At 36.4% G+C, this 23,462-nt stretch overlaps 3 protein-coding genes and 2 long non-coding RNA genes across 7 annotated transcripts; 3 read left to right on the forward strand and 2 right to left on the reverse strand.

Annotated features, from left to right (window-relative positions):
- Positions 1-451: 451 nt before the first annotated feature.
- LOC116296969 (uncharacterized) lies at positions 452-5,106 on the forward strand. Its single transcript, XM_031705104.2, has 4 exons — positions 452-687; positions 2,807-2,987; positions 3,441-3,580; positions 4,382-5,106. The coding sequence occupies exons 1-4, from the start codon at positions 679-681 to the stop codon at positions 4,643-4,645; spliced, it is 594 nt and encodes a 197-aa protein (XP_031560964.1). The 5' UTR covers positions 452-678; the 3' UTR covers positions 4,646-5,106.
- LOC148907008 (uncharacterized) lies at positions 2,434-3,578 on the reverse strand. Its single transcript, XR_016121076.1, has 2 exons — positions 3,446-3,578; positions 2,434-2,963 (listed from the first exon to the last, which is right to left on the reverse strand). It is a non-coding gene; the product is annotated as an uncharacterized LOC148907008 (long non-coding RNA).
- Positions 4,508-23,262, reverse strand: LOC148907009 (uncharacterized). Its single transcript, XR_016121077.1, has 4 exons — positions 22,884-23,262; positions 11,972-12,172; positions 5,037-5,188; positions 4,508-4,641 (listed from the first exon to the last, which is right to left on the reverse strand). It is a non-coding gene; the product is annotated as an uncharacterized LOC148907009 (long non-coding RNA).
- Positions 6,402-11,139, forward strand: LOC116296991 (uncharacterized). The gene is made up of 4 exons (XM_031705124.1): positions 6,402-6,598; positions 7,487-7,649; positions 9,889-10,016; positions 10,814-11,139. Exons 1-4 carry the CDS (start codon positions 6,584-6,586, stop codon positions 11,045-11,047), a joined length of 540 nt encoding a protein of 179 aa, XP_031560984.1. The 5' UTR covers positions 6,402-6,583; the 3' UTR covers positions 11,048-11,139.
- Positions 17,741-23,371, forward strand: LOC116297126 (uncharacterized). 3 transcript variants are annotated; one of them, XR_016121074.1, is made up of 3 exons: positions 17,741-17,891; positions 20,872-22,437; positions 22,852-23,371. XR_016121074.1 is itself a non-coding variant. In XM_031705292.2 (2 exons), exons 1-2 carry the CDS (start codon positions 17,803-17,805, stop codon positions 21,893-21,895), a joined length of 1,113 nt encoding a protein of 370 aa, XP_031561152.1. In that variant the 5' UTR covers positions 17,741-17,802; the 3' UTR covers positions 21,896-23,371. The 3 variants fall into 3 exon arrangements, 1 of the variants encoding a protein (XP_031561152.1); XR_016121075.1 differs by lacking the exon at positions 17,741-17,891 and adding an exon at positions 19,657-19,894; XM_031705292.2 differs by having other exon boundaries at positions 20,872-23,371.
- The last annotated feature ends 91 nt before the right edge of the window (positions 23,372-23,462 follow it).

Genomic DNA, 23,462 nt, shown 5'->3' on the forward strand with positions numbered 1-23,462 from the left:
GATATCCGTTTATGGGTGGTTGAAATTGCAATCATTCATAAGAGAATGATGTAACAGAAATGGCTGGTTTTCTTTCATCGTTTTTTTTTTTTTTTTTTTTTTTTTGTTCAAATTCAGGCGAACACGGAAGCAACCTCGGGCTTATCGAAGTCAGGACAAAGCCGACTTAAGATCGAATTGTAATTTAGCAATAGTGATGTTAGGTTTTGCGGAGGGACGAACCTAAGATCCAGCTGGAGAAAAATCTACGAGTCAAAAGAAAATGTCAAATCTTTTCAGCTCAGTCTGGTGTGCAGACCAGTACGTAGTACTCAGTGAAGTAGTGTTTATTCAGTAGGTTGCTGCTGCTGTGATACCGAAAGTCGAATGCATAGTCATGAACTAAGGGAGATGGACTTCCCTTTCAGCACAACAACACTATCTATTTCCAGTCGGATTCAGTTCGCATAATTATTTTACGCTGAGATTCAAATCGATAAAGAAAAAGAAAATAGTATTCGGTTTGGATTTTCTTCTGACTGGATTATACGGACAAAAATAATTAAAAACAAGTACAGTGTGCGGTAATCCTTTCGCTTTAAACGCTATTTAAATACCAGTGAGAGATTTCAAGCGCACCATTGTCGACCTAGTCAGATTGTAACTCTCCAAGCATAAAAGCTTTCAGACAGAAAAACCATGAGTAAGGCAAGTGCACTAAAAACTTGTGATTTTGGTCATGTATAGCTGTAAACATTCTCCAGTTTTTACTTTCCATAGTACTAGTTTGATTGGTTCCCCAAGTTCTATGTCTGACTGACTTTTTTCTTAACGATCCATTGCAATCTTGTTAACGTATCTTAGTTTAAAAACACTGACACCGTGTTTCAAGCTTTTTGTGTTTGTTTGCAAATAACGAACGCTTCTTTCTCCAACTTTTATTAGATTTTCAAATCATTTGGTAATTCGATGATTTTGAGTTAAAGGGGGGATTAGTAGGAAAATCGTGCGAATTACTTCGGCTTAAACTTCACTGGAAAATGTTTAAGGGTAATGATAATAATAATAAACGTTATTTCTATAGCGCACTTATCCTATTCTCAAGGCGCTTTCCAAAAATAATATATTTATAAATAATCATGTTTACACCCTAAAAATACACTATATTAAGCTAAATAACAATTTAATTTTTATAAGTGGATCCTATTACAATTATGGTTTTATTATATCTATAAAATATCAATATAAATTCCATTCAGATTCACACTACTATACTAACAACAGAATAAGTCTACCTTAAAATAATTTGCCATTGCTAAGATAATTTGTAAAAAAAAATAATCTTAAAACTTGAAACATTCGTAATGTTACGTAAGCCATGTGGTTGCAGACATAAGTCCTTGGGATGCCAACAGTCCCAGCCTCATCTTTAACTAACTGAGAACGATTTTACGAGACAAAATCAAATCTCTGATTATAATCCTCTGGTAGGAAGTGTGTAAAAAATATGACGGAGGTAGCCGAGGGGTTGAAATTTGCTTGCTTTCTCTTCACAAAATCAATCCATCTTTGCTTCTGGGCGATTGTCGTTATGAAATGGGATCTTATGCAAGTATATACCTTTCGTAAAATCTGGGGTGTTTGAGCACCCAGCAACAACACATCTAGTAGGCATTTTCTCATATTCTGACCGAAGAACTAGTAAGAATCTTTGCTTATCAAAACATTCGTTCTTGTTGTGACGTCACCACACAGCGAGACTCTGCTCGGTCCCAGTTTCCCTTTATCCCGTCCAAATCGATGGGGCGTGGCAAAACTGCGTACTTTAGGGCGTTATATCTCCGAGAATATTTAGTCAATCCAAAAAAAATTTTTTTGTTTATTAATCTCCAACACACAGAAAATCAAAATTGATCATAATCCTATAAAGTTTAAAGACAGTTCTGTAATAGACAGGTACTATAATCTTTGGTTAAAGTTTTTTCTTGATATTCCGATGGGAAGAGTAATATTTTGACGAATTTTCATACAAGTCTGTGACGTGTATCGCTCCATACCTTTCTTTGTAAATAACTTCATGATTTATTTTACTTTCTGTTAAGCCCAAAGGTCGGCTGATATAGCCGATATTTTGATGACAAAGCACATTGCAATGTAAAGTACAAATGTAAAGCATTTGTTTATGTACAGTCGGTCTCCCTGTGGCTCAACTAGCGACTTCGTGTTTAAATACGATATCCAGAATAGACAAAAGAGCGAGAATAACGACTTATGGACTCAGTCTAAAAACAGATATAAATAAATCACGAAGCCCACCATTTGGGTTTCAAATCGCACTGTTTTGAAGATTTAATGAAATTGCAGATAAAACCATAGCAATTTACCAATGACATAACAGAAAGCGGAAGCCAAAAAAAAAAAAAAAAGAACAAAAAAAGAACAAAAGACAAAAAGTAAAGGGAATTTTCTAGGTGAAAGACAGTTTATTTACTAAGTTTACACTAAAATAAAATTTAGTATTATTGCTGGAAATTTCAAAATTAAAGTAGCAATTGAACTTCTTCTCGTGCAATTTTGGTATGAAATCTAATTGATGGTTTTCACGTCGGCCATGTTGGAGGACTTTAACAAAAGAATTGTCAATGAATTCATTTGTTATATTCTCCAACATGGCCGCCGTGTCTTTCGTTATTTAATTCTCTTAGGAATGGTTAAAAACCATCAATTCGTGATTTCAAACCAATTGCACTCTCGTGACTCAGTTCAATCAATATTATTAAATTGTTGTTGTTGTTATCATTTTTTATTCAAAAAAAATTCTATTTAGAACGCCAGTGTCGGGTTGACATTCAAGGATGACAGAGATAGAGATTTCACTGATACAAATGACGATCCAAGACAGAATTGTCGCATTATGGCCGTATATCAAGGAGGTCAGGTTGATGGACACTTCCTGAAGTTCCAAAAAAGTACTTTGACTTCAACTGCAAGCAACGATGACACAAAAGGTGAGATTAATATTCAGCAGTTTTACCACAGGGAACCCGGCTATATTTTTTTTAATATTTTTTGGTAACGCACTCTCTAGTAAACTGCTTACTACTATAGAAAGTGCGTTACACACCACAGGCAACCCATAAGAAACAAAACACCAACGGTTATTGATTTGAATTTAATCGGCTATCAGTTTACAGCGCAGATCTGATCACAGCGCAGACCTGATTACAGCTTATGTAAAAGGAACCGATCAAAACACAGGAAACCCACAAAGAGCAAAGTTACTTTTCTAAAAGAAGCAAAAAAATATAGCCGGGTTCCCTGTGGTTTTACACAACGAATATGTTAGTCTCAGTGACTGTCCAGATTTTTCATAGTCTTGCTAGTGCTTGTTTGCTTGCTTGCTTCCAAAAGTTTAGTTGAATAATTTAAAAAAAATATTTTGCTTTATTACTATGATTCAGCTTACATTAGAATCCAAAGCGCCTTTACAACAGAAGTATCCGATAAGTTCTCACTTTGGGTAATCACTGACCGAGATTCTCCAACCAAAGCCTTGAAATTGAAATCTCATGACGATGGTTCATATTCCTTCACTGTTGAGGTAATAAATTTACTTTAGTAGATTCCCCCCCCCCCCCCCCCGGGGGGGGGGGGGGGGGGGGGGGTGGTACTCCCCTACATTTGCTATACGGGTATGTGGCGCCCTATAGGGTATGGTTTTTCGGCTTTTGGGTCTGGGGTAGGGTATCATTTTTTGACATTCTGTCTGGGATAGGGTATCATTTTTGTCTGGGATAGGGTTAATGATTTGGTTGTTTTTGTCTGGCGAATAGGCTACGCTTTCTGCCGGCACAACGATAAAAACGTTAGTAAATATTGATTGCAATCTATTGAATAACCGTATTTTCCGTTTTTTAGTCTGGGATAGGGTGTACAATTCTTAGTTTTAGTCTGGGGTAGGGTATGTAAAACCAAAATTTTAGGTCTGGGATAGAGGGTCAGGGTTTTGAGAACCTGGCGGCACACCCCCACCCAAGTTGGGGTGGTAGTATCCCCCCCCCCCCGGGAGATTTTCAGTTACTTTTACAAAGTATTAGCACGCGTTACGACGAAGGTTCAGATATAACTGCCTGTTTGCTGTTGTTTGCTGACATGACGTCACGGTCGTATCTAGCTGTCTTTACTTCTTTTTAAGTAGTTTCCACAATTATTTGGTTTATGGGAAAGAATGAACAAAAATTAAGATTTTTAAATGCAAAAAAATTACGCGGGTTCCGTGATTTTTCATGCGATTCTACGAGAAACATCCTCTTGTATACGTCATCTTTAGCCAATCAGCGCTCGTATTTATGATAAGCTATGGGATTCTAACACATATTTTTTTGTTCCCTTTTGTTCAAAGGACGAACCAAAGATTGCACTCCTCGACAGGGTAAGCGATACCGTGGCTGACCTAGGTGATTTTCTGTTCAAAAAATTCTCTTTAGCAGGAACAAGCAAGTTTTACCTTACTTCGTATACCAATACTACCGATGGGAAGTCACTGTTGTTGGCTGTTGATGGAGATGGTCACTTACGAATGGATAATCCTCCAACTGTTGACGAAAACGATCCTGTCTCCGTTGCTAGTGATGACAAGAACTTATTCGTTCTTGTCATAACCTAAAGACAAAGCAAACGTCTTATCTTTGTTTATTTTTCTCTATATAGAGATCTAAATTTGACTTTTTTTCTTTCCCTTGCCAACGAGGATTTTTCTCCGCGTTTCCTGGTTGGTTAACTTTGTTAACATGTACTTTAATAGTTGTCACCGAGGTTAAATGTTATGATTGTTGTTGATCGATACAGGATTTGTGATAATAATATAATACTTTCATAAGTTAATACATGTATTGGTAAAAATGGGGTAAACTACAAACACTTTGATATTTAATATACTAAATAAAAAGGAAAAAAAAAGAATGAAATAAAAAGTATGTTGCATTACGTATTTATATTGTCTTACTGCCTCTTATAAACTAGGACAAGAGAATATGAACTAAGAGAAGGAATCCTACCTATATATATGTAACCATCATGTGCACAGTTTGATGCTATTTTTAGATTAAAGATATTTTGAGCGAAGAACCTGATTGGTTGATTTCTTGAGGGTAGACGGCTTCTAGTCTTGCAGTAAACAAAAGCCTGTGTTTTTGTCGCTTTTCGTGTCCTAAAACGAGGCATTAAAGGAAGCATGATTATCAAAAATAGCATCAATGATTCTAAAAATAACATCAAAGTGTGCACATGATGGGGCACGGGGATTCCTTCTCTTAGTTCATTTTCTCTTGACTAGGAAGTATTTCACATAAAAGTACTAGATCCCTTGCATGTGACGTCAAAGGAGCTCAATTTTATTGAAGACAAAACAAAAGATTAATTTTCATTATCTTGAGAAACCTATTGATTGGCCCGCCTCCAAATTTAGCTGCAATTCAAATGGTCTATAAATGAATCTCTTCTTTGATTCAATAGTCTTAAGGAATAAAACAATATGCCAATACACGACGTTCCTACTTTTCGGCAATAATAAGAAAATTTGGTAGAAAGATTAGTCAGTTTACTACTCAACAACATTATGGAATCAATCTACAGCACTATATCTACTTATGCTTTTGATAACTTTGAGCAGACTTTAAATACCTGGCGTATTGTCAAGTTGCAAAAGAAAGCCAAAGATTCAGAATTCTGGAATTGAATGTTTTTAGTGGATGAACACAATTGGGTAGACACCCATGCAAACGAATAGCACAGCGCACTGATTCTAAGAATAGCTCAAAGATTCGGACAAACATAGCATAATAATAATAATAATGATAAACTATTTATTTACTGAGGGTAGCACTAAATAGCAATATGCTAACAAACCTGTGGCCCTCATTCTGTTTAACCGCTACGAGGTTTATACGAACCGATTTTATTATTTTTACTTAAAGTTACAATAATAACCCATGTAGACTAAGATCAACTGCGATCGGCTGTGAAAAGTATCTGCTGAAAGTAAACTTGTAAGTTTGTTTGTCCGAATTTCGCCTTTGTCTTCGTTTTGATTACGTCACGGCTGCGCTGCGCTATTGGTAATAGCTTGAGGTGGATCGTGATAGGTTGGGATGGGGTTCGGCACATTGTAAATACCCCCCCCCCCCCCCCCCCCCCGCCTCTCCCCTCTCCCAAACACTGTGCGTTTTAGCATCATGCATGAAAGAAATCAGTCTTGCTAACTTAAAATAATTAATATAGTCTTCCGTCTCAGCCCATAAACCCACTCCTTTCGCTTTACCAACTCCATATTTCGACATGATCAGCGGGAGATTAAAATACCATCACTTTTAGCTGACACACGCCTTTTATTTAAAGACTGATGTTTTTTTCCATCTTTTTTTCTTCTTTGCCACGTGCATAGAAAGTGAAATCCCTGGCGCATGCTGCAGCGGGGAAAAAAGAAAGTTACGAAACTTTTCTGGTTAGGTAAAAAAAAAGCATTGATAAAAATACTCTTGTTTGCCCTTAGTTCATCGAGACTATAGTAAAAGTCTTATACTGATCAACACACCCAAAAACCCCAATGGCTAGTTGCAAGGTATGTATACATCTTTCTCTAGAACCCTCTCAGTGTTACGATACAAGCTGATACAAATCGTGTTGATATTTGTCATTGCTGAATCGAAACTTTTGGTCATCTGAAGGCTAATTTACACTGGCGAGATTTAAAGCAACTTTTGTGGGGATCGATTTCGGGGGCTAAAAACTCGCCTCTAGTCTGGTCAGTCGGTATATGTGCGACGTAGAGGTACATTAAAGTGGAAGAAGAAATCCCCGCTCAGAAGACGCCTGTACCAAAAGGGTCAGGTCTCAAGAATCAAATTGTTTTTTTCATCAATAGTTATAAATTTATATGATAATCATTACTGCAACGAATATTCGGGCCAGGGCTTTCGTTTTAGCTTCTTAATAAAGTCTATTTTAAAAACTTTCCCAGTGTTTATTTTCAGGATGTCAAATTGCCATACAACAAAATTCATAATTAATTTACATGTCAGATGTGGTTCCACAATTAGTGGAACGTGGCATTCGTTTTAGCTATAGATATAGAAAATAAAGATCCAACGTCCGAAAAAAAAATACTAAAAGCGTTTAATTGATTCGTCCATTCATTCACTTCTTTCTTTTTTCTATTTCTCCTCCAGGATTTAATTAAATTCGAACGGGAGCACTGATTTACACCCATACAAACTAATAAAGTGCATGCCACACAAACTAATAGAGTGTGTGCAGCCATGTGGACTCAAAATCCCTTGAAATATGAATAACAAACAGCTAGCTGTCATGTTGACTGATCTAACATGAGAAGCTAATGACGAATGCTTTGTTATCATACTCGCCTTGGATTCTTCTTGGTAACACATTTTAGCTTTATTAACGTTAGTATAACCTACAAGATTACAATTTAATTTCATTTAACACACAGAAACCAGAAAGCGGTAAGTCTGTCTGTGATGGAAAGGATGAAGAGTTCAGTGAAGGCTACTATAAGATCTGCTGTTTGAGCAACGAGGGGGATGTACAAGGACACTTCCTGAAGATAGACGACAACCAAGTGACAGCTAATGCCAGCAGACACGACGAGAAAGGTAAGTTGATCAAGTAAAAAAAAAAACATAAAAAAACATGAGCAAAAAGACGTCGATTTACTGTACACAGTACAAGCGGTCAGCGGTGTGTAGCTTTATGACACCTCCTGGCTCCTCCTTCGGTTACCGAACACAGTTTACGTAATTCAAGAAGAAATAAAAATAGACCCCAACTTATACAATAGAATGAAGCTAATAAAGAATACAATAGGTTTGCGGTACAAACAGAAGGACCTCGCATCTGGAGCTTCAGTTTCGATTGCTGGAATGGGTTTCCCTCTTGATTCCATAAGGTTTTTCTTCAGGATCTTCGGTTTATCTCAGTTAACAAACCTAATAAGCTAAATTCAAATTCGATGCAAGAGTTAGCTGTTCCCTGAAATGGATCCTATAAATGAAATGTGAATGTCTAATGTGTTTTTTTTTTTTTTTTTTTTTTTTGCACTTGTTACTCGTCATAGTCTAGCTAGTTAGCTAGGATTGATATGATCGTAGACATACATATATAGTTTTTGCATAGTCAGTCAACTAAAAGTGTCCAGGTTTTCACAACCAATTGTGTGTGTGTATGTGTGTGTGTGTGTGTGTGTGGGTATGTGTGTGTGTGTGTGTGTGTGTGTGGTGACAGAGAAAAGGGGGGAAAGAGGGGGGGGGGCATTTGGCCCTACATATACTTATAGTAAACTTATAATATGGGATTTATTCTACATTTTGATTTTCTCATGCGAGGCACTTTCAATAATTAATCGACATAGAAGTATATAGTGTATTGATATCGGCCTTACATATATATGTTGAATTTAAGTACCTCTCAGTAAGGTAGAAAAAGGGAAAGAGAAAGAGAGAGTGACTGAGTGACTGAGAGAAAAAATAGAATAGATATTCAGTCTAATTGCCCCATTTCACTATGACGTCAAATCAAAACAATCTATTGTTTAAACGCAAAGGATCATGGTCGTCGGAGGGAGTCAAATCAACGCAAATTCACCGAAAATTGTTTTAAAACCTGTATCAATCCACGAAGAGAAGTAGAATAGCCAGCAAACGCTTATAATATTTTTTAGTACATATTAACACATATTATATCAGGAAACCAGGCCATTTTAGATTAAACTGTTTCGCTAGGAGCAAATTTTGTTGCATTTTCTATTGGATTTGGCGATTCTATCCCCCATATAAACAAGCAGTGACGTCATAGTGAAATAGGGCAATTACTCATACCTAAACTACCACAATCCTTTTCAACATATCTTTTCATATTCAAATGTTAAAACTCTTTTGACAATACAAAGACAATAGTGAAAATTAGCATAACGAAAAAATCTATCGAACAGGATTCTGGACGTCTAGGTATGAAACGTTATCAGTCATTCAGCTTGAGGTTTATTATATGACCGTGAATCTTAGAGCCTGGACACTAGCAAATCGAGCAATCTGATTGGATAGATCGCATCGCGGACTGGTCTAGATTCTCCGGTATTAACCGGTCCGATCGCACATTAATCTTACGGCGAAAACATTTTGTCCTTTTCAATGAAAAGTGGTCATATAATAAAACTAATCAACCGAGCTTGGTCGGTCTGTACGGGATAATCTTGACCTCGGTCGGGTACAGACCTCGGTCAAGATTATCCCGTACAGACGTCCCGCTCGGTTAATAAGATCTAAGTCGATAATCGATAACTATCGATAAGATCAATGGAAATCGATTAAAAATATTTGGTGCATAAAAATCGGCAATGGCACTTCAGCGTGAGTAATCGATCTTGTCAATTAGTCGTAGTATCGATTGACAACGCCTGGATTAACTTGAATATAGTAGAAAGACTTCCAACTCAAAATAACGCGGTGTTAACGGAGTGTCCCTGATATTTCAATAGTGCATTCTCATTCTTTTCTTTTGTTGTTGTATGTCTTTCATTTCATATATAACAAAAATAAAAATAATACTTTATTAGGAGCAAAGTCTCAATACTCTTACAAGAATTAATAAACTGAAATGAAGAAATATAAACATAAAGTTTTTGAGAATCCCAACTGGCAAGGAGGCAAACCAGTTGGCTATTTACAAGCATGGTCGAGAAACTGAATCTGAACTAATCAGGAACCAGAAAAAATAAAGTCTCATTCAGTGGCCACAGCGGGACTAGAACCCTGCAACACCGGATTGCGAGACCAATGCTAGGCTGTCCCATGTCCATGTTGCTCATTCTAAACATTATCTTTTTTAACACACCAGCTGTACTTAAGATCCGAGCAGTCCAGAATGAAAAGGATGAGCTGGTCATGATTATTGAGAACGGAAACAATGAAGCCCTGTCCGTGGAACATGATGAATTGAATGACAAGTATCAGATTTGTGTGCGGGTAAGAAATAAGTAGGTCAGTTTACTCAATTATTATCATCAATGTCATTACCACCCCCACCCCCACCCCCACCCCCACCACCACCACCACCACCACTACCACCCCCACCACCACCACTACCACCACCATCAGCAGCAGCACAATCCACAGCATCAACATTAACGCAACCATCAACATCACCACCATCATCAGCATTATTAATATCAACGCAAGCATCATCACCACAATCATCATCATCAGCAGCAGTGCACTAGACACCATCAGCAGCATCATCATCACGAACGTAATCATCATTACCATCATCATCAAAGCCATTGTCGTCACCACCACCATTATTATTAGCATCATTCAAATCATTCATCATCAGCGGCAGTGCACTAGACACCATCAGCAGCATCATCATCACGAACGTAATCATCATTACCATCATCATCAAAGCCATTGTCGTCACCACCACCATTATTATTAGCATCATTCAAATCATTCATCAGCAGCAGCAGTGCACTAGACACCATCAGCAGCATCATCATCACGAACGTAATCATCATTACCATCATCATCAAAGCCATTGTCGTCACCACCACCATTATTATTAGCATCATTCAAATCATTCATTAGCAGCAGCAATGAACTAGACACCATCAGCAGCATCATCATCACGAACGTAATCATCATTACCATCATCATCAAAGCCATTGTCGTCACCACCACCATTATTATTAGCATCATTCAAATGAATCATGACAATCATTATCGGCGACTACCTGTTATTTATATATTCTTTCTCTCCTACCTAGATGAATGAAGAACTTGAGCAAGTCCATAAATTACGTGATGCAGAACACTACAAAAACAATTATCTCTTCAAAAAGGTTCCCAGGGAACCTGGCTCAGAAATATTCCAGATCACCTCGAACGCCACTATCGATGGAAAACCTTTAACTGTGGCCTTTGACGAATATGGCAAGCCGATGGATCCGATGCAAAACCATCACGAAGACGGGAGCTTTTTCAGGCTATTATCAGCATAAACTATTATAATCATTATAAGAACAATGTAAAACAAACTTGTTCTCTGTACGACAAACAATTTAAACAAGAATTAAATATAAGCTAAAGGTTATTATATGGCATTACTTTTGTACCAAAAGATTGTATTGAGACTGAATGAACAGACAATAGAACGAATTTAGGAATGAATTGAATCGAATGAGTGAAGGGCGAGTGAACGAATGAGAGAGTGTATGAATGTTACCGGGTGAAAAAAGGGATTGAGTACGCGGGTCTGTAGTGTGAGAGGATGTTACAAGGTCCTTAAAATATTTGAGAAAGTGCTGCCCCTGCTTTGCATGCCCAACGCCTTTGAGTGCTTGATGAATTGAGAGAACCTCGGACCTCACTACTCTCCTCCGCGTAGCTGTCATTCGGTCCCAGATCCGAAAACTAATGACGGCTGCGGAGGAGACCAGACTTGTACCCAGTCGCTTCTCTTTTCTTGTTGATCTCACGCTGTGGTTGATGGGAAGGATTAAGTGAGTTCACGATGCATCAGGGGAAGTAAGGAAAAAGCCACCGCGCGCAAAAAAAGCGTGAAAAAAAATGAACGACTGGGTACGAGTCTGGGTGGAGACTAGGACCTCAAAGAGCAAACCTTCTCCTTTGGCCGTCTCCCAACTCTTCCTACAGTATGTGGGGGTGTATATAGCTATTTTTAGTGTATTTCAACTGAAAAAATATACTAACTACATGTAGAGAGTTAATTGCTGTATATTAACTTTTTATTTCAAATTAACGAGACCCACAATGCCCTTTGGTCTTGGAATACACTATTCAGTATGCAGTATTCAACCTTTTTTGAAATAGCTGTATTTAGAAGATAAAGAATCTGTTCAGCAGTATAGTAGTGCTAGCCGACGTAAACCGCTGACCAAAATATTTTTGCCTCGCATGCTCACCTGTATGGATTACTCCGTGCCGGTTCGGCTAACGGTTGTCAAATAATTGTTTAGTGTTTTAGTTGCTCTTGTAGCTGGGTCTTGTATAGGATCGAAATGACATTATTCACGATGATAACGAGTGTGATTATCCTTCTTGGTGTCATTGGCGGAGTTCCAACAAACAGGTAGGCTGAATTCTGAGTTTCTTTCTCTAGATTCCTGCAAGTTATTTAATTCGTCAGTCTTTCTTAGGAGCCGAGCCAAAGTAAACAGAAATTAAGAATGCAATGTGTTTGTGCAATTTTGAAGTTGCTTTAAAATGAGTGTCCATGTCTTAGGGTAATACCTATTAAAAATATTGAAGAATATTGCTTTATACTTCAAAAAGTTGACCCCTGTCACACGTTTTTATTCGTAAACACACTTTTGCAAACGAATCCCGTCCGTCCACAACATCCACGTTTTCAAAACTATACATTTACAGCGAGCGTTTTCGTCGTTTACTCGTGGAAGAAAGGGATAAACGCATCAAAAAGTATGCGTTTATGAATGAAAACGTATGTTTGTGGACGGGGTCTTAGTCTTCTTCTGACATTTAATTTTACAATTGTAATTACCGTGTTTCAAAGGTTAGCAAAGCATGCAAAGTCACGCAAAACCTTTTGTAGTTGTAGAATTGTATTTTAGCACACTAGGTATAAGGGGGAAAAGGTCAAAACATTTTAGAACCATTGAAGAACCGTTCGAACAGTTTTCCATATTTTTCCCCCTAATTTGTACATGTTATAAACAACATGAGCATGTTTTTAGGAATTTTAGTCAATAATTGATATACGCAAACGAGCCGTTAATAACCATGACATGATTGACACTAGTCTTTACCATGTTTTGACCTCTGTACGTCAAACTAAATTAAAGAAGAAAAGGGGAAAAGTAAAAATTGGAACACATTAAGGCGTAACGACATGTAAAGATAAAGATTGAGAAATAAATAAATAAATAAAACAATCCGAGAAACCACATGATAAAGCAATAATATAATAAAATATGCAAAGCAAAACAAAACAAAACAAATTGTCGTGAAGGACAAAAGTATTTATAGTGGCGGACTGGCGGTACATGAAAAGTGACTGAGATCGAGAAAAATAATTACTAAAAAAATAAATAATACTTAGACTTATAGGGAGTGAAACATTAGATAATGGCAGACATCAGAATTACATCCTATCGTCTTCAAACGATTTTTTTCAAGTAGAGGCATTTGGGTCAGGGCCCGGTTGTAGGAAGGGTGGATAGTGCTATCCGATAGATAACTCTTATCCAATGGATAAATTCATAATTGGAACAGCATAGTGTTATCCACTGGATAAGGATTTATCCATCGGATAGCTGAGCGTTATCCGCCATTAGCACAACCGGGTCCAGTACATTAAAATCCATTCAATAGACCTATCCCGAATTCGCTTGGATAACCGAGAGACAATGGTTTGAAGTCGAGACTGAACTGGATGCTTTTATTCATCAAGTTCAACCTCGACTTGAAACCATTGTTTCGTTTCGGTGTATAATTTACCTTTTCATCATTACTGAAGGCAATAATGTGTGACTTATATCTGCCATCGATGGGAGTTGCTGGAATTTATGTTGGATGAGTAAAGGTCCGTCTCTCATGTGATTTATTATTCCTTTTTCAGTATCGATAGTAAAAAACAAGTCATTGTCATGTCCCTGCCTGGCACAAGTAACACTCAGTACCTAAACAGCCTGACGAACATCGCCGACTTCATCATCGAAATGGACGTCAAGACTAAAGGAAGAGACCATTTCTTTGTCATTCACGACAAATCAGGCCTTTCGTACCTCAACAAACACAACTTTACTAATGGACACTTGATCGAAGTGAGTGAGTCTTTGGATATGTGGATGAGAGATTTCCCACCAGTTATGCCAACGATGCAGGTCAAGTTCAAATACAGGCCACAGCACATCAGTGAGTCACAAGCCATCGAAGACGATAGAAGGTTTGAGGTGTTCGCAAAGTTGGTAGGATTCCCTGCATTGAATCGTAGTGATCTTGTGCTCGAGGGAGGTAACGTAGTAGAGAATGGTGAAAATGCTGCAGTAACCACTGAAAGAATCTTCAAAGACAATAGCGAGATGAGTAGAGAAGATGTGATCAAGTCACTGGAAAAAGTCATTAAGAGAAAAGTTGCAGTTGTACCGGACCCTCAAGACACTACTGGACATGCTGATGGCTTGGTTTCATTTGTAGAAAAGGATGTTCTTCTGGTGTCATTGTTCGATGACGCCGATGGACCAGACTTTTACGATGCCATGAAAAACGCGTCTATAAAGGCTTTCCCAAGTATCAAGGTTGTACCACTTTCTTGTTACTCAAATAAAACCAAATCCAATGGCTTTATGTCGGCTGAAGGTTCCTATTCAAACTCTCTGGTGACATACAATGCAGTTTACCTGCCTTTCTTCTCAAACCAGACAAACAATCAAATTGCTTTTGATGTCTTTCAAAACTCCACTGATAAAGAAGTCATCCCAGTATACAAAGCTGGGAAAGTCCCAGTCTTGGGTGGCAGTCTTCGTTGCATGACGTGGCAGATCGATCAAGCACATCCAGTAGCTAAGAGCTTGTTTGCTTATGTTGAAAACAGAAAGAAACCAAATGGCTCCAATCATGTCAGACCTGCCATTGCACTTATTATAGCTCAAATAGGTCTCTCGCTGGGTGTGTTAGCAAATGCTTTTTATTAGCCCATACTTTTTATTAGCCCATACTTTTTATTAGCCCATACTTTTTATTAGCCCATACTTTTTATTAGCCCATACTTTTTATTAGCCCATACTTTTTATTAGCCCATACTTTTTATTAGCCCATACTTTTTATTAGCCCATACTTTTTATTAGCCCATACTTTTTATTAGCCCATACTTTTTATTAGCCCATACTTTTTATTAGCCCATACTTTTTATTAGCCTATACTTTTTATTAGCCCATACTTTTTATTAGCCCATACTTTTTATTAGCCCATACTTTTTATTAGCCCATACTTTTTATAAGCCCATACTTTTTATTAACGCATACATTTTATTAGCCCATACTTTTTATAAGGGAAAACGCATTCGATAATTCGGATGGGGGGTTGCAGGATATTATTATTTTCTTTTTTGTAGCAACCCCTGCACGCAATGTCTTTTGTCTTTGCTCGATGTTTGTTTGTATTTTGTTTTCTGAAAGAAGAGGTTGCACGATATCGTCCGTTCCTTAACGCGTACTTTTTATTAGCACACTATAAAGTAGTACTTTAATTACCACCCGATTTTCATTAGTAAATGCTTTTTATTTAGTTCATACTTTTTCTTAGGTCTAATACAAGAACTTCTTGAAATACGATTTAATACTAGTATGAATATTAGCGAAATAGTACGTTCAAGCAGGTAATAATTGAAAAAAATAAACACAGCCGACTTAACATAAGCTAAAATTTACAATCAAAGGTGCTTAATCTAAACTAAACACTTAATAGTACGAAGTGAGTGAAAGAAAGATGAAGTCGTAAAGACAGGCGTATTATTTCGTTATTTTTATATCAATTTTTATTACTCAAGCTATTTTTCATTAGGTCGTGCTTTTTATTAGTTCAAAATTGATGTTCATAATTTATATATCCAACACAGTCCGGGTTGTGTTAGGGTTGCGTGATTAGGGATTATTATTAGTTTGTGTTCTATGACATGTAAACATATGATGAGGTCTAAGTAGGGATATTAAATCATCAGCATTCCTCTACTGTTTCTTTTATTCCTTCTTGACAATCTTGACTCTGTTACCAGTTACCACAATCTATTTTGCAGTTCATTATCTTGCAGCTACACTACTGTTAAACATCTGAATGAGAAAAATGCCATTGCTTGGTATCGTGACTTTGACTAATGCGAACAGTCAGAAAACTAATTCACTGAGGTGGTGACCAAATAAAAGACTCCATAGTTTGCCGCACAAGCATTTTTTTCACATTTCGAATCTAATTTCAAACTTGAAAAAACTGGAGTTTTTCCATTAACTCTACTAGTGTAACATTACTTGTGCTACAAAAAATGATTAAATAAAATTTGAGTTCTAACACACACTTAGCCATGGAAGTATCTTAGCTGCAACTGTTATATAATTACATCGTCTTTTAGACCTTTCCTGAACATAATTCAGAGTGACATGAAGCAAAGGTTCGATGTCGAGTTTTGTGTTCATAGATTTCTTTATTGAAGAAATAGAAAACGCGCGCGCGTGCTGTGTGCTGTCATAAAGCACGCGGGGGTTGGCAGAACATGAGAGAAGTGTTAGGAGAAGTACGACGCGTAGCGGAGTGCTTCTCGACACTTCTCGAGTGTGCTGCCAATCTCCAAGTGCTTCATGACTGCACACAGCACAGCAAGCAAGTTTTTTATTTCTTTTATAAACCACAAATTACAATAATAGATAGGAATGACACAACGGAAAGTGCGCGCGCGTGCAATGTGCTCTCATAAAGCACGCGCTCCAAACCAATCAGAACGCGACATTCATAACAGTTATTTTATAACTCGCCTTATCGACTGGTCTCTCAAGCGAATTCGGAAAAATGGGTATATTTGTGTGATTTATTGCATGTCGACTCCTATAGCTTTCATTAAAAAGGTCTTAGCTTAATAAAATATTCGAAATTAAAAATCATTCTGCTAAATTAACTGAATGATAGTCCACGGCTGAGTAAACAGTTATTCTAATGACCAATAAACGAAATTAATTATCCGCCAAATGAAAAAAGTTGAATAAAAAAAAGTAGATTAGTTATAGTCAGAGTTAGTGCTGCACTCTAATACTGAATTTATTTTTTATTTTTTATTTTTTCAGTTTTAAAAGTTGTCTTTGTTGTTGTTTGCCGTGATTTTGAATTTATGTTAAAAAAAAGAATAACAACTTGACTATTAAAGCTGTATTTGTCAAGCATTTGCAACTATACTATGAAAAAAGAAAAAAAAAAAAAAAAAAAAGAAAGAAAAATTGTGAATAGAATACAAGGTTTAATAACCTGGTTTGATATAGTTTCCAGTTGTTGTAGTGACGGTTTTGCCGCTGCAAATCCTTCATATACACAACAGGTAATGTTACGTTGTTGTTGTAGAGTCTTCTCCTTCTCTGATTTAGATATAATTTTATCATTAGCCATCTGATTGAGGCTTGTTCATACAGAGTCGCGCGACTTTTGTATGACTTTGCGTCTGTTTTATCAGGCTACTTTTGATATTTATGGCTTTTGTATGACTTTGCGACTTATATACTTTTGATGATATTGAATTGTCATTAATTAAAAAAATGGTCGCAAGAAACGCCGCAATCTTAATGAGAAAAAAGAAAAAAATGCACCTTTTCACTTTCATAGAAATTTGTTCGATTGGAATCAAGTTTAATCGGTCATTACTTATCGCCTGGCCACGGGACAGGGGGTCCCGACGGAGGATAAGGGGGGGGGGGGGGGGGGGGGGGTCACAAATAAATCATAATGATAATAATATGTCTGTCTGTTTAGACAACTGGAGGGTTAAAGCGACTTCAAGGCAACATATCAAGACATTGATATTGACACTATAAAGGTTCGCCTCAAAACCCACAAAAAAAACAAAAACAAAATTGTCACCGCAAAGTCGCCTGTCCAAACAAGCCTTCCGTGAGCTATGCTTTTATACCGACGGCAGTGCAGTTCAAACAAAGCTGAATACACCGCATTACATTTATTATATATTACATTTCGGCTATGAAGTTCATTGTGAAAAAGCTGAATATTGGTCACAAGCATAATGTCGTCAATTCGTAACAAAGTGTTCTCGCTTGCTTGTCTTTTAATGGCAGTGTCCTCTCTATTGGTTGGTGCATATCCCAGCAGTGGGTAAGTAGGTATTGAGTAAATTAGACTCGGTAAGGTTTATCATTATTTTTTATTAAACAAGCAAAAGCCGGCATGAAAAGAGTGTTAATAAAAAGATACAAAACGCGGAACGGGCAAATATGGAAGAAAGAAAGTATGAAATAAAGAGTCCACTTGAAGACAGATAGAAGTAAGGGAGGACTAACAGATTTACAAAATAAATACAAAAGTAATTAAAAGAAGGAAAAGGAAGGAAGGAACTCGAAGGGAGGAAGTAACCAATTACAATTGACTACTCCAATATCTCTAATCCTGTCGTATTCTAAATGACTAACAATATTGAAGCACTTTAAAAAGAAAACAGCGACCTATTTTACTTTTACTATTTAATTTTACTTAAAGTAAGATCGAATCCTTAGAAAGGATTTTGAACTGAAAACCAAGATGGCGCCGACTTTAGTCATGATTTGTTACTCTCACTACAGACTATCATTTATTCCTCCCTACTATTAGATAAGCCAACTACAGTATATCACAATTCAGCTAGTACTCTTATTAACAACATATCCACTAACAATCCTGAACACACACCTATTAGTGGAAATGTGGCGGTTTCTGACATTAGTGATGACTTAAGTTCTGTATAACTTCAATAAGGAAAATCTAACGAAAACGAATAAGAAAGTGAGAAAATTTTCGAAATTTCCAAAGATCAATTTTTATCAGAACTATCTGAATTTGATTTGATTTCTGAAAATCGTAAGTATCGATCAAATTTTTTCATGTTTTTATAAAAAAATTCAATTCACTTATCAATAAATTTTTGACCTATGAGACGGCCTACTAAGCGTGAAATTAAAATTTTTGACTGTTATTTTAAAATATTGATAACCCAAGGTTTGAGAACTTTAATGAAAATTAAAAATCAACGCCTTACGTTATTGATAAACGTGATAAAATAACCTTTATCTTGAATAAACATTTTGATTCCGTTGGTCAAAAATTAGCAAATGAAATCCCACATTCCAGTCAATCTCTAACAATTTCATTAATGCATGATGTTGTCAATAAGAAAGTGCTCCACCTAATCTGTAGTCCCAAATTTTCGAAGAATTTTCCCGGAAATTGTCGGGCCATTTTTATTTTTATTTCTCACCGGAAATTTCGAAACTTTCTTTTACACAGCCATTCTCATTCACGGCGCTCCCTCGTGATTTTTTCTGTTGCGACGAAGAAGGTTTTGGTGGACGTCAATCACAAGGCGTTTCCATAACATTGTCGGAAAACACAAAGCCATAAGGGCACGTAATAAATTAAATGTACAATTAATCTAATTCTCAAATCGGGTGTTAGACTTCGGAACTCGATTCCGTATGATATTAAGGGAATGTCTAAACAAAACAAAAACTCTTTTCGACATTTCCTTTATCTCATATAGTTTCTCTCTTTTTCTTCTCGCATACCATTTTCTCGTTGTCATCTTCAGATGTGCAAAGAGAGTTGAATAAAAAATGAACTATATATATAATACTGCAAAAATTCGCTTGTTCTCCTTTCGACTTTTTTTCATTTCCCCCTTTTCCATCTTTTCATCCTTTTTTCCATTTTCTTTTCTATCATTTCCTTTCCTTTCCTTTCCTTTCCTTTATATTTTTATTAGTTCGATTTCTTTACGGGTCTAATTATTATTTTTTCATACATCTTGAAAATTCTAATTAGTGTAATTCCCTTGATCATTAATAATTTACTTGTGCGGTCTGGGTCACGCAAGGTGTTGTTTGATTTGTTTGTTCAGTCGTGACGCTTTGTCAGTTCTGGTTTCCGAGTAAACTGTACTTTATCGAAGAAAAAAACACATATTAAAGCCTTAAGAGGGCGCCCAATCTGCAGTCTTCCAAGGTTTTATCGAAGTACAGCCCAAAACTTTGTCGATAGCAGTGAATTCGAAATCCAGCGTTGGTAACTTGGCAAAGGTTGATGTGTTTACATTTCCAACAATAATTCGTCATTGAGAATCATATAAAGTAAGATTTGCTTCAATTGCCACCGCTGTCTTTATTAGGACTTAAAAATACATTTTGGTATTGTTTATGGAACTTCTGTAGATGATAGATAACTTAGGTATTCATAAGACGACTGTGCAGTGGTTGAGTTATGAGGATATTCCGGCATACTCGATCGAGAACCTGACCTTCATGTGATAGGATAGTGCGAATGCAGATGTTGATTTGATATTTCATTCTTCTTTCACACTACTACAAAGAAAATTATAGTTGAAGAGCCGATGCGATTCTTACTATAATTCTAACCATTACATAAGCTTCCTTGTAGCATTAAACTTAACCAACCGATAAGGGCTTGATAAATGTTTAGGGTTTTTATTTATGAGTATGGCATGCTATTAAAACATGCAGTTTCACAGCTGATACGTATAGTTCTAATTCTCATACAAATCCTTGTAAAATATTCAGTTTTATTTTGAATGTAACTTCGTATTCTATGCTGTGAAAACAGCAAAAGCGAAAATATATTTATTTATCCCAAAAATAAAAAGCAACCCTCCCCCCCGGCATACACACACACTCCCCCTTTAGGCAAGTAACTATGTAATTATTAGTTTTTTACAAGTTATTAAACTAATATTAAACCAATATTATAAATAATTCTAGTAATTCTGGTTGTTATGCCTTAACAGGAGCTAGTATAGTATACATCTAATTTTTGTATTCTTTCAATGGACGGAATGTAATTTTATAAATTACTTTTATGTCATCCCCCTCCCCCTATTTATTCTATTGAACATTATTTCTTTTGTTCACCCTCTCTGAAAATACAGGGAGATTTGTGCCTTTTGAGAAAAGAAATTACCATTTTTTAAGGAATATGACAATACCCTATGTGGTCTAAAATGGGAAAATTAACAGTCAAAATTTAGGTTACTGTAAAAATTTTTAAATCCCAGTTTATCATTAATGCTAAAAAAAATCTTATCCAATTTCAGAATGGAAAAAAAGAAGCAAGTGATAGTTGTGTCCCTTCCTGGAGAAAGTGATGGTCAGTATTATGAATATCTTAGAGATATAGTCAAGTTTTTCATAGAAATGGATGAGAAGACAAATGGTAGAGACCATCTCTTCATTATCCATGACAAATCAGGCAGATGGTATCTTAACCGCCATGAGTTTAAGAATGCTCATCTGATTGAGGTGGACCAATATTTGGATCTGTGGATGAGAGATTCCCCTCCAACAATGCCAAAACTTCAAATCAAGTTTAAGTACAGACCAGGATATATCAAGTCATCTGAAGCAAAGAGAGTCACTCAAGCATTTGAAAAATTTGCCACCCAAGTTGGATTACCCTCTCTGGAACATTGCAATCTTGTTCTTGAAGGAGGAAACATTGTAGAAAATGGAGTAGACTGTGCAGTTGTAACTGACAGAGTTTTTAAGGAAAACAAGGGAAAAAGCGAAGATAATGTGGTGAAAGCCTTAGAATCTGCTATCAAAAGAAAGGTAGTGTTCACACCAGATCCAGAGGATTCCACAGGACACTCTGATGGTACTGTGTCATTTGTTGAAAAAGATGTTCTGCTTATAGCTTCATATCCTGATCCAGATGGCCAAGAATACCTTCATGAAGTTGAAAATGAAGTCAAGAAGGAATGCCCAAGCATACAAGCTATACCATTACCTTGCTATATGGTGAATAAAAAGTACCGTGGCTTTACATCAGCTGAAGGTTCCTATGCAAACTCTCTGGTGACATACAATGCAGTTTATCTACCTTTCTTTTCAAACCAAACAAGTAATCAAAAAGCCTTTGATGTCTTCAAGAGTTCCACAGACAAAGAGGTTGTACCTGTGCATAGTGCTGGAAAACTTGCTGTTCTTGGAGGTAGCATTCGCTGTCTGACTTGGCAAATTGATCAAGATCATCCAGTTGCTCAGAGTTTGTTTCGATACATTGAAGGCAGTGGAGATGATGGTCAAGATAATGATGATGGTAGTGAGAATGAGAATTGAAAAGTAAACACATATATGCCATAAAAAATAGTATTCAAAAAAGTATTGATTATACATACAGTACATGTATCAACACTGATTGTTCATAGTCACCATTGCATTGATCATTAATATTATGTAACCGGCAGCAAGGCGCTCAGCTATGAATCAGATTGCAAGTGGTTTTGACAAAAGAATTTATTGAAAAATTCACACAACTTTACAATACATGGAAAAAAAACGGGAACGAGATTACAGGATATCTCTAATGAAAACAAGAAAAATATTTACAATGAGATAAAATAAATTTGTAGCTTATCTAAATTAATAGCTAAAAGTTATGAATAGAATACAGTCTTGCTAGATATAACTAGAAACGGAAATACGTAAATTACGTCACAGGTAATTTGAATATTGCATACTGATTAGCAGTGTTTACAATACGCGAGTGAAAATTACTAGGTTGCAAAGTTTAATGTACAAGTCGGTAAACCGTTTAAAATGAACTAAACCAATGGAAAAAGCAATAGGAAAAATTGACTAGAGGTTAACTATGGCTTTAGGTAAGTATTTTAACCTTTGTTTATGACAAACTAAGAATTACACGGTTTACTGAACACGCGGTCGCGACAATGACCTTGAGTGTAGAGTTTAAGTAGCGAACAAATTAAAGGTTGGAAAGAAAAGGTCTTTTATCCCGCAGTTAAGGCTATTTATCGTAGTAAAAAGGTTAAACAAGCGAGTAAGGCGGTAGCGATCCTATAGTAAACGTTTTAAAGAGTTTAAAAGACAAGATACACTCAGCGTGATTACTAAATTACTACTGCGTGAATAACTTTGTACTAAATTACGCGCTAATGCGACTAGAATTACTACAACATGAAACGAATGCTTAACAAATATGTAGAAAATCTAAGCTATAAAATATAATGACTAGTTAACGATATTAACATAGATTTGTCCTAAATCTATCCTAGGTATAAGTGTAAAAGGCTTCAAAGATTCATACCTTTACATCGTAGAGAATTCCTTGTCTTGATATGTGCAACGTCTTCAAGAACTTTTACTACACTGATTTAAGCTTAGTTTGGGCCTATTTTTATGGAAAAACCTGCATTCTTAAGACCTTACACATCCTACGCAATATTGCACGCCCTAGGCGCAAACAGGATGTCCCAAACACGAACTTACGTAAGCAAGCGCCAAACCTAGGCATGACTCACTGTAATGTAATTACGTACGGAAATTATTTCTTGCTTACGCATTTTCCACGCAAACAGTTAACTAAAGAATTACATTCCTATGTGTACACGAGGCATTCCTAATTAAAAATATAGATTTATGACTAAATAATTACTGTCCAAAATAGTGTCTTTTGACTCTGTCACACTAGATATTAAAATATCTATAGATTCCAATGTTATTGGAATATACATACCACAACATATATGAATACATATGGATAAATAATCAATAAACATTTAATATTAACTAAAATCAGTTCATTTTTACTAGTCTTACAATGGAATTTGGAAAAGGTTATTTTGGGATACCTGTGTGCTTAAATTCATGGGATATACCCTTTCTG

This window comes from Actinia tenebrosa, unplaced genomic scaffold (genome assembly GCF_029948245.1).
Source record: "Actinia tenebrosa isolate PJP-AT-01 unplaced genomic scaffold, QUT_ActTen_1.0 PGA_scaffold4__44_contigs__length_22323623, whole genome shotgun sequence".
In the NCBI taxonomy this organism is placed as follows: domain Eukaryota; kingdom Metazoa; phylum Cnidaria; class Anthozoa; order Actiniaria; family Actiniidae; genus Actinia; species Actinia tenebrosa.

Excerpts from the sequence above, each read along its gene's own strand:
- LOC116296969 (XM_031705104.2), top strand. Across the intron at positions 2,988-3,440 it reads AAGCAACGATGACACAAAAG|CTTACATTAGAATCCAAAGC; the intron begins GTGAGATTAATA and ends ACTATGATTCAG. Across the intron at positions 3,581-4,381 it reads CATATTCCTTCACTGTTGAG|GACGAACCAAAGATTGCACT; the intron begins GTAATAAATTTA and ends TTTTGTTCAAAG.
- LOC116296991 (XM_031705124.1), top strand. Across the intron at positions 7,650-9,888 it reads CAGCAGACACGACGAGAAAG|CTGTACTTAAGATCCGAGCA; the intron begins GTAAGTTGATCA and ends TTAACACACCAG. Across the intron at positions 10,017-10,813 it reads AGTATCAGATTTGTGTGCGG|ATGAATGAAGAACTTGAGCA; the intron begins GTAAGAAATAAG and ends TCTCCTACCTAG.
- LOC116297126 (XM_031705292.2), top strand. The coding sequence starts at position 17,803 with ATGTCGTCAATTCGTAACAAAGTGTTCTCGCTTGCTTGTCTTTTAATG. Across the intron at positions 17,892-20,871 it reads GGTGCATATCCCAGCAGTGG|AATGGAAAAAAAGAAGCAAG; the intron begins GTAAGTAGGTAT and ends ATCCAATTTCAG.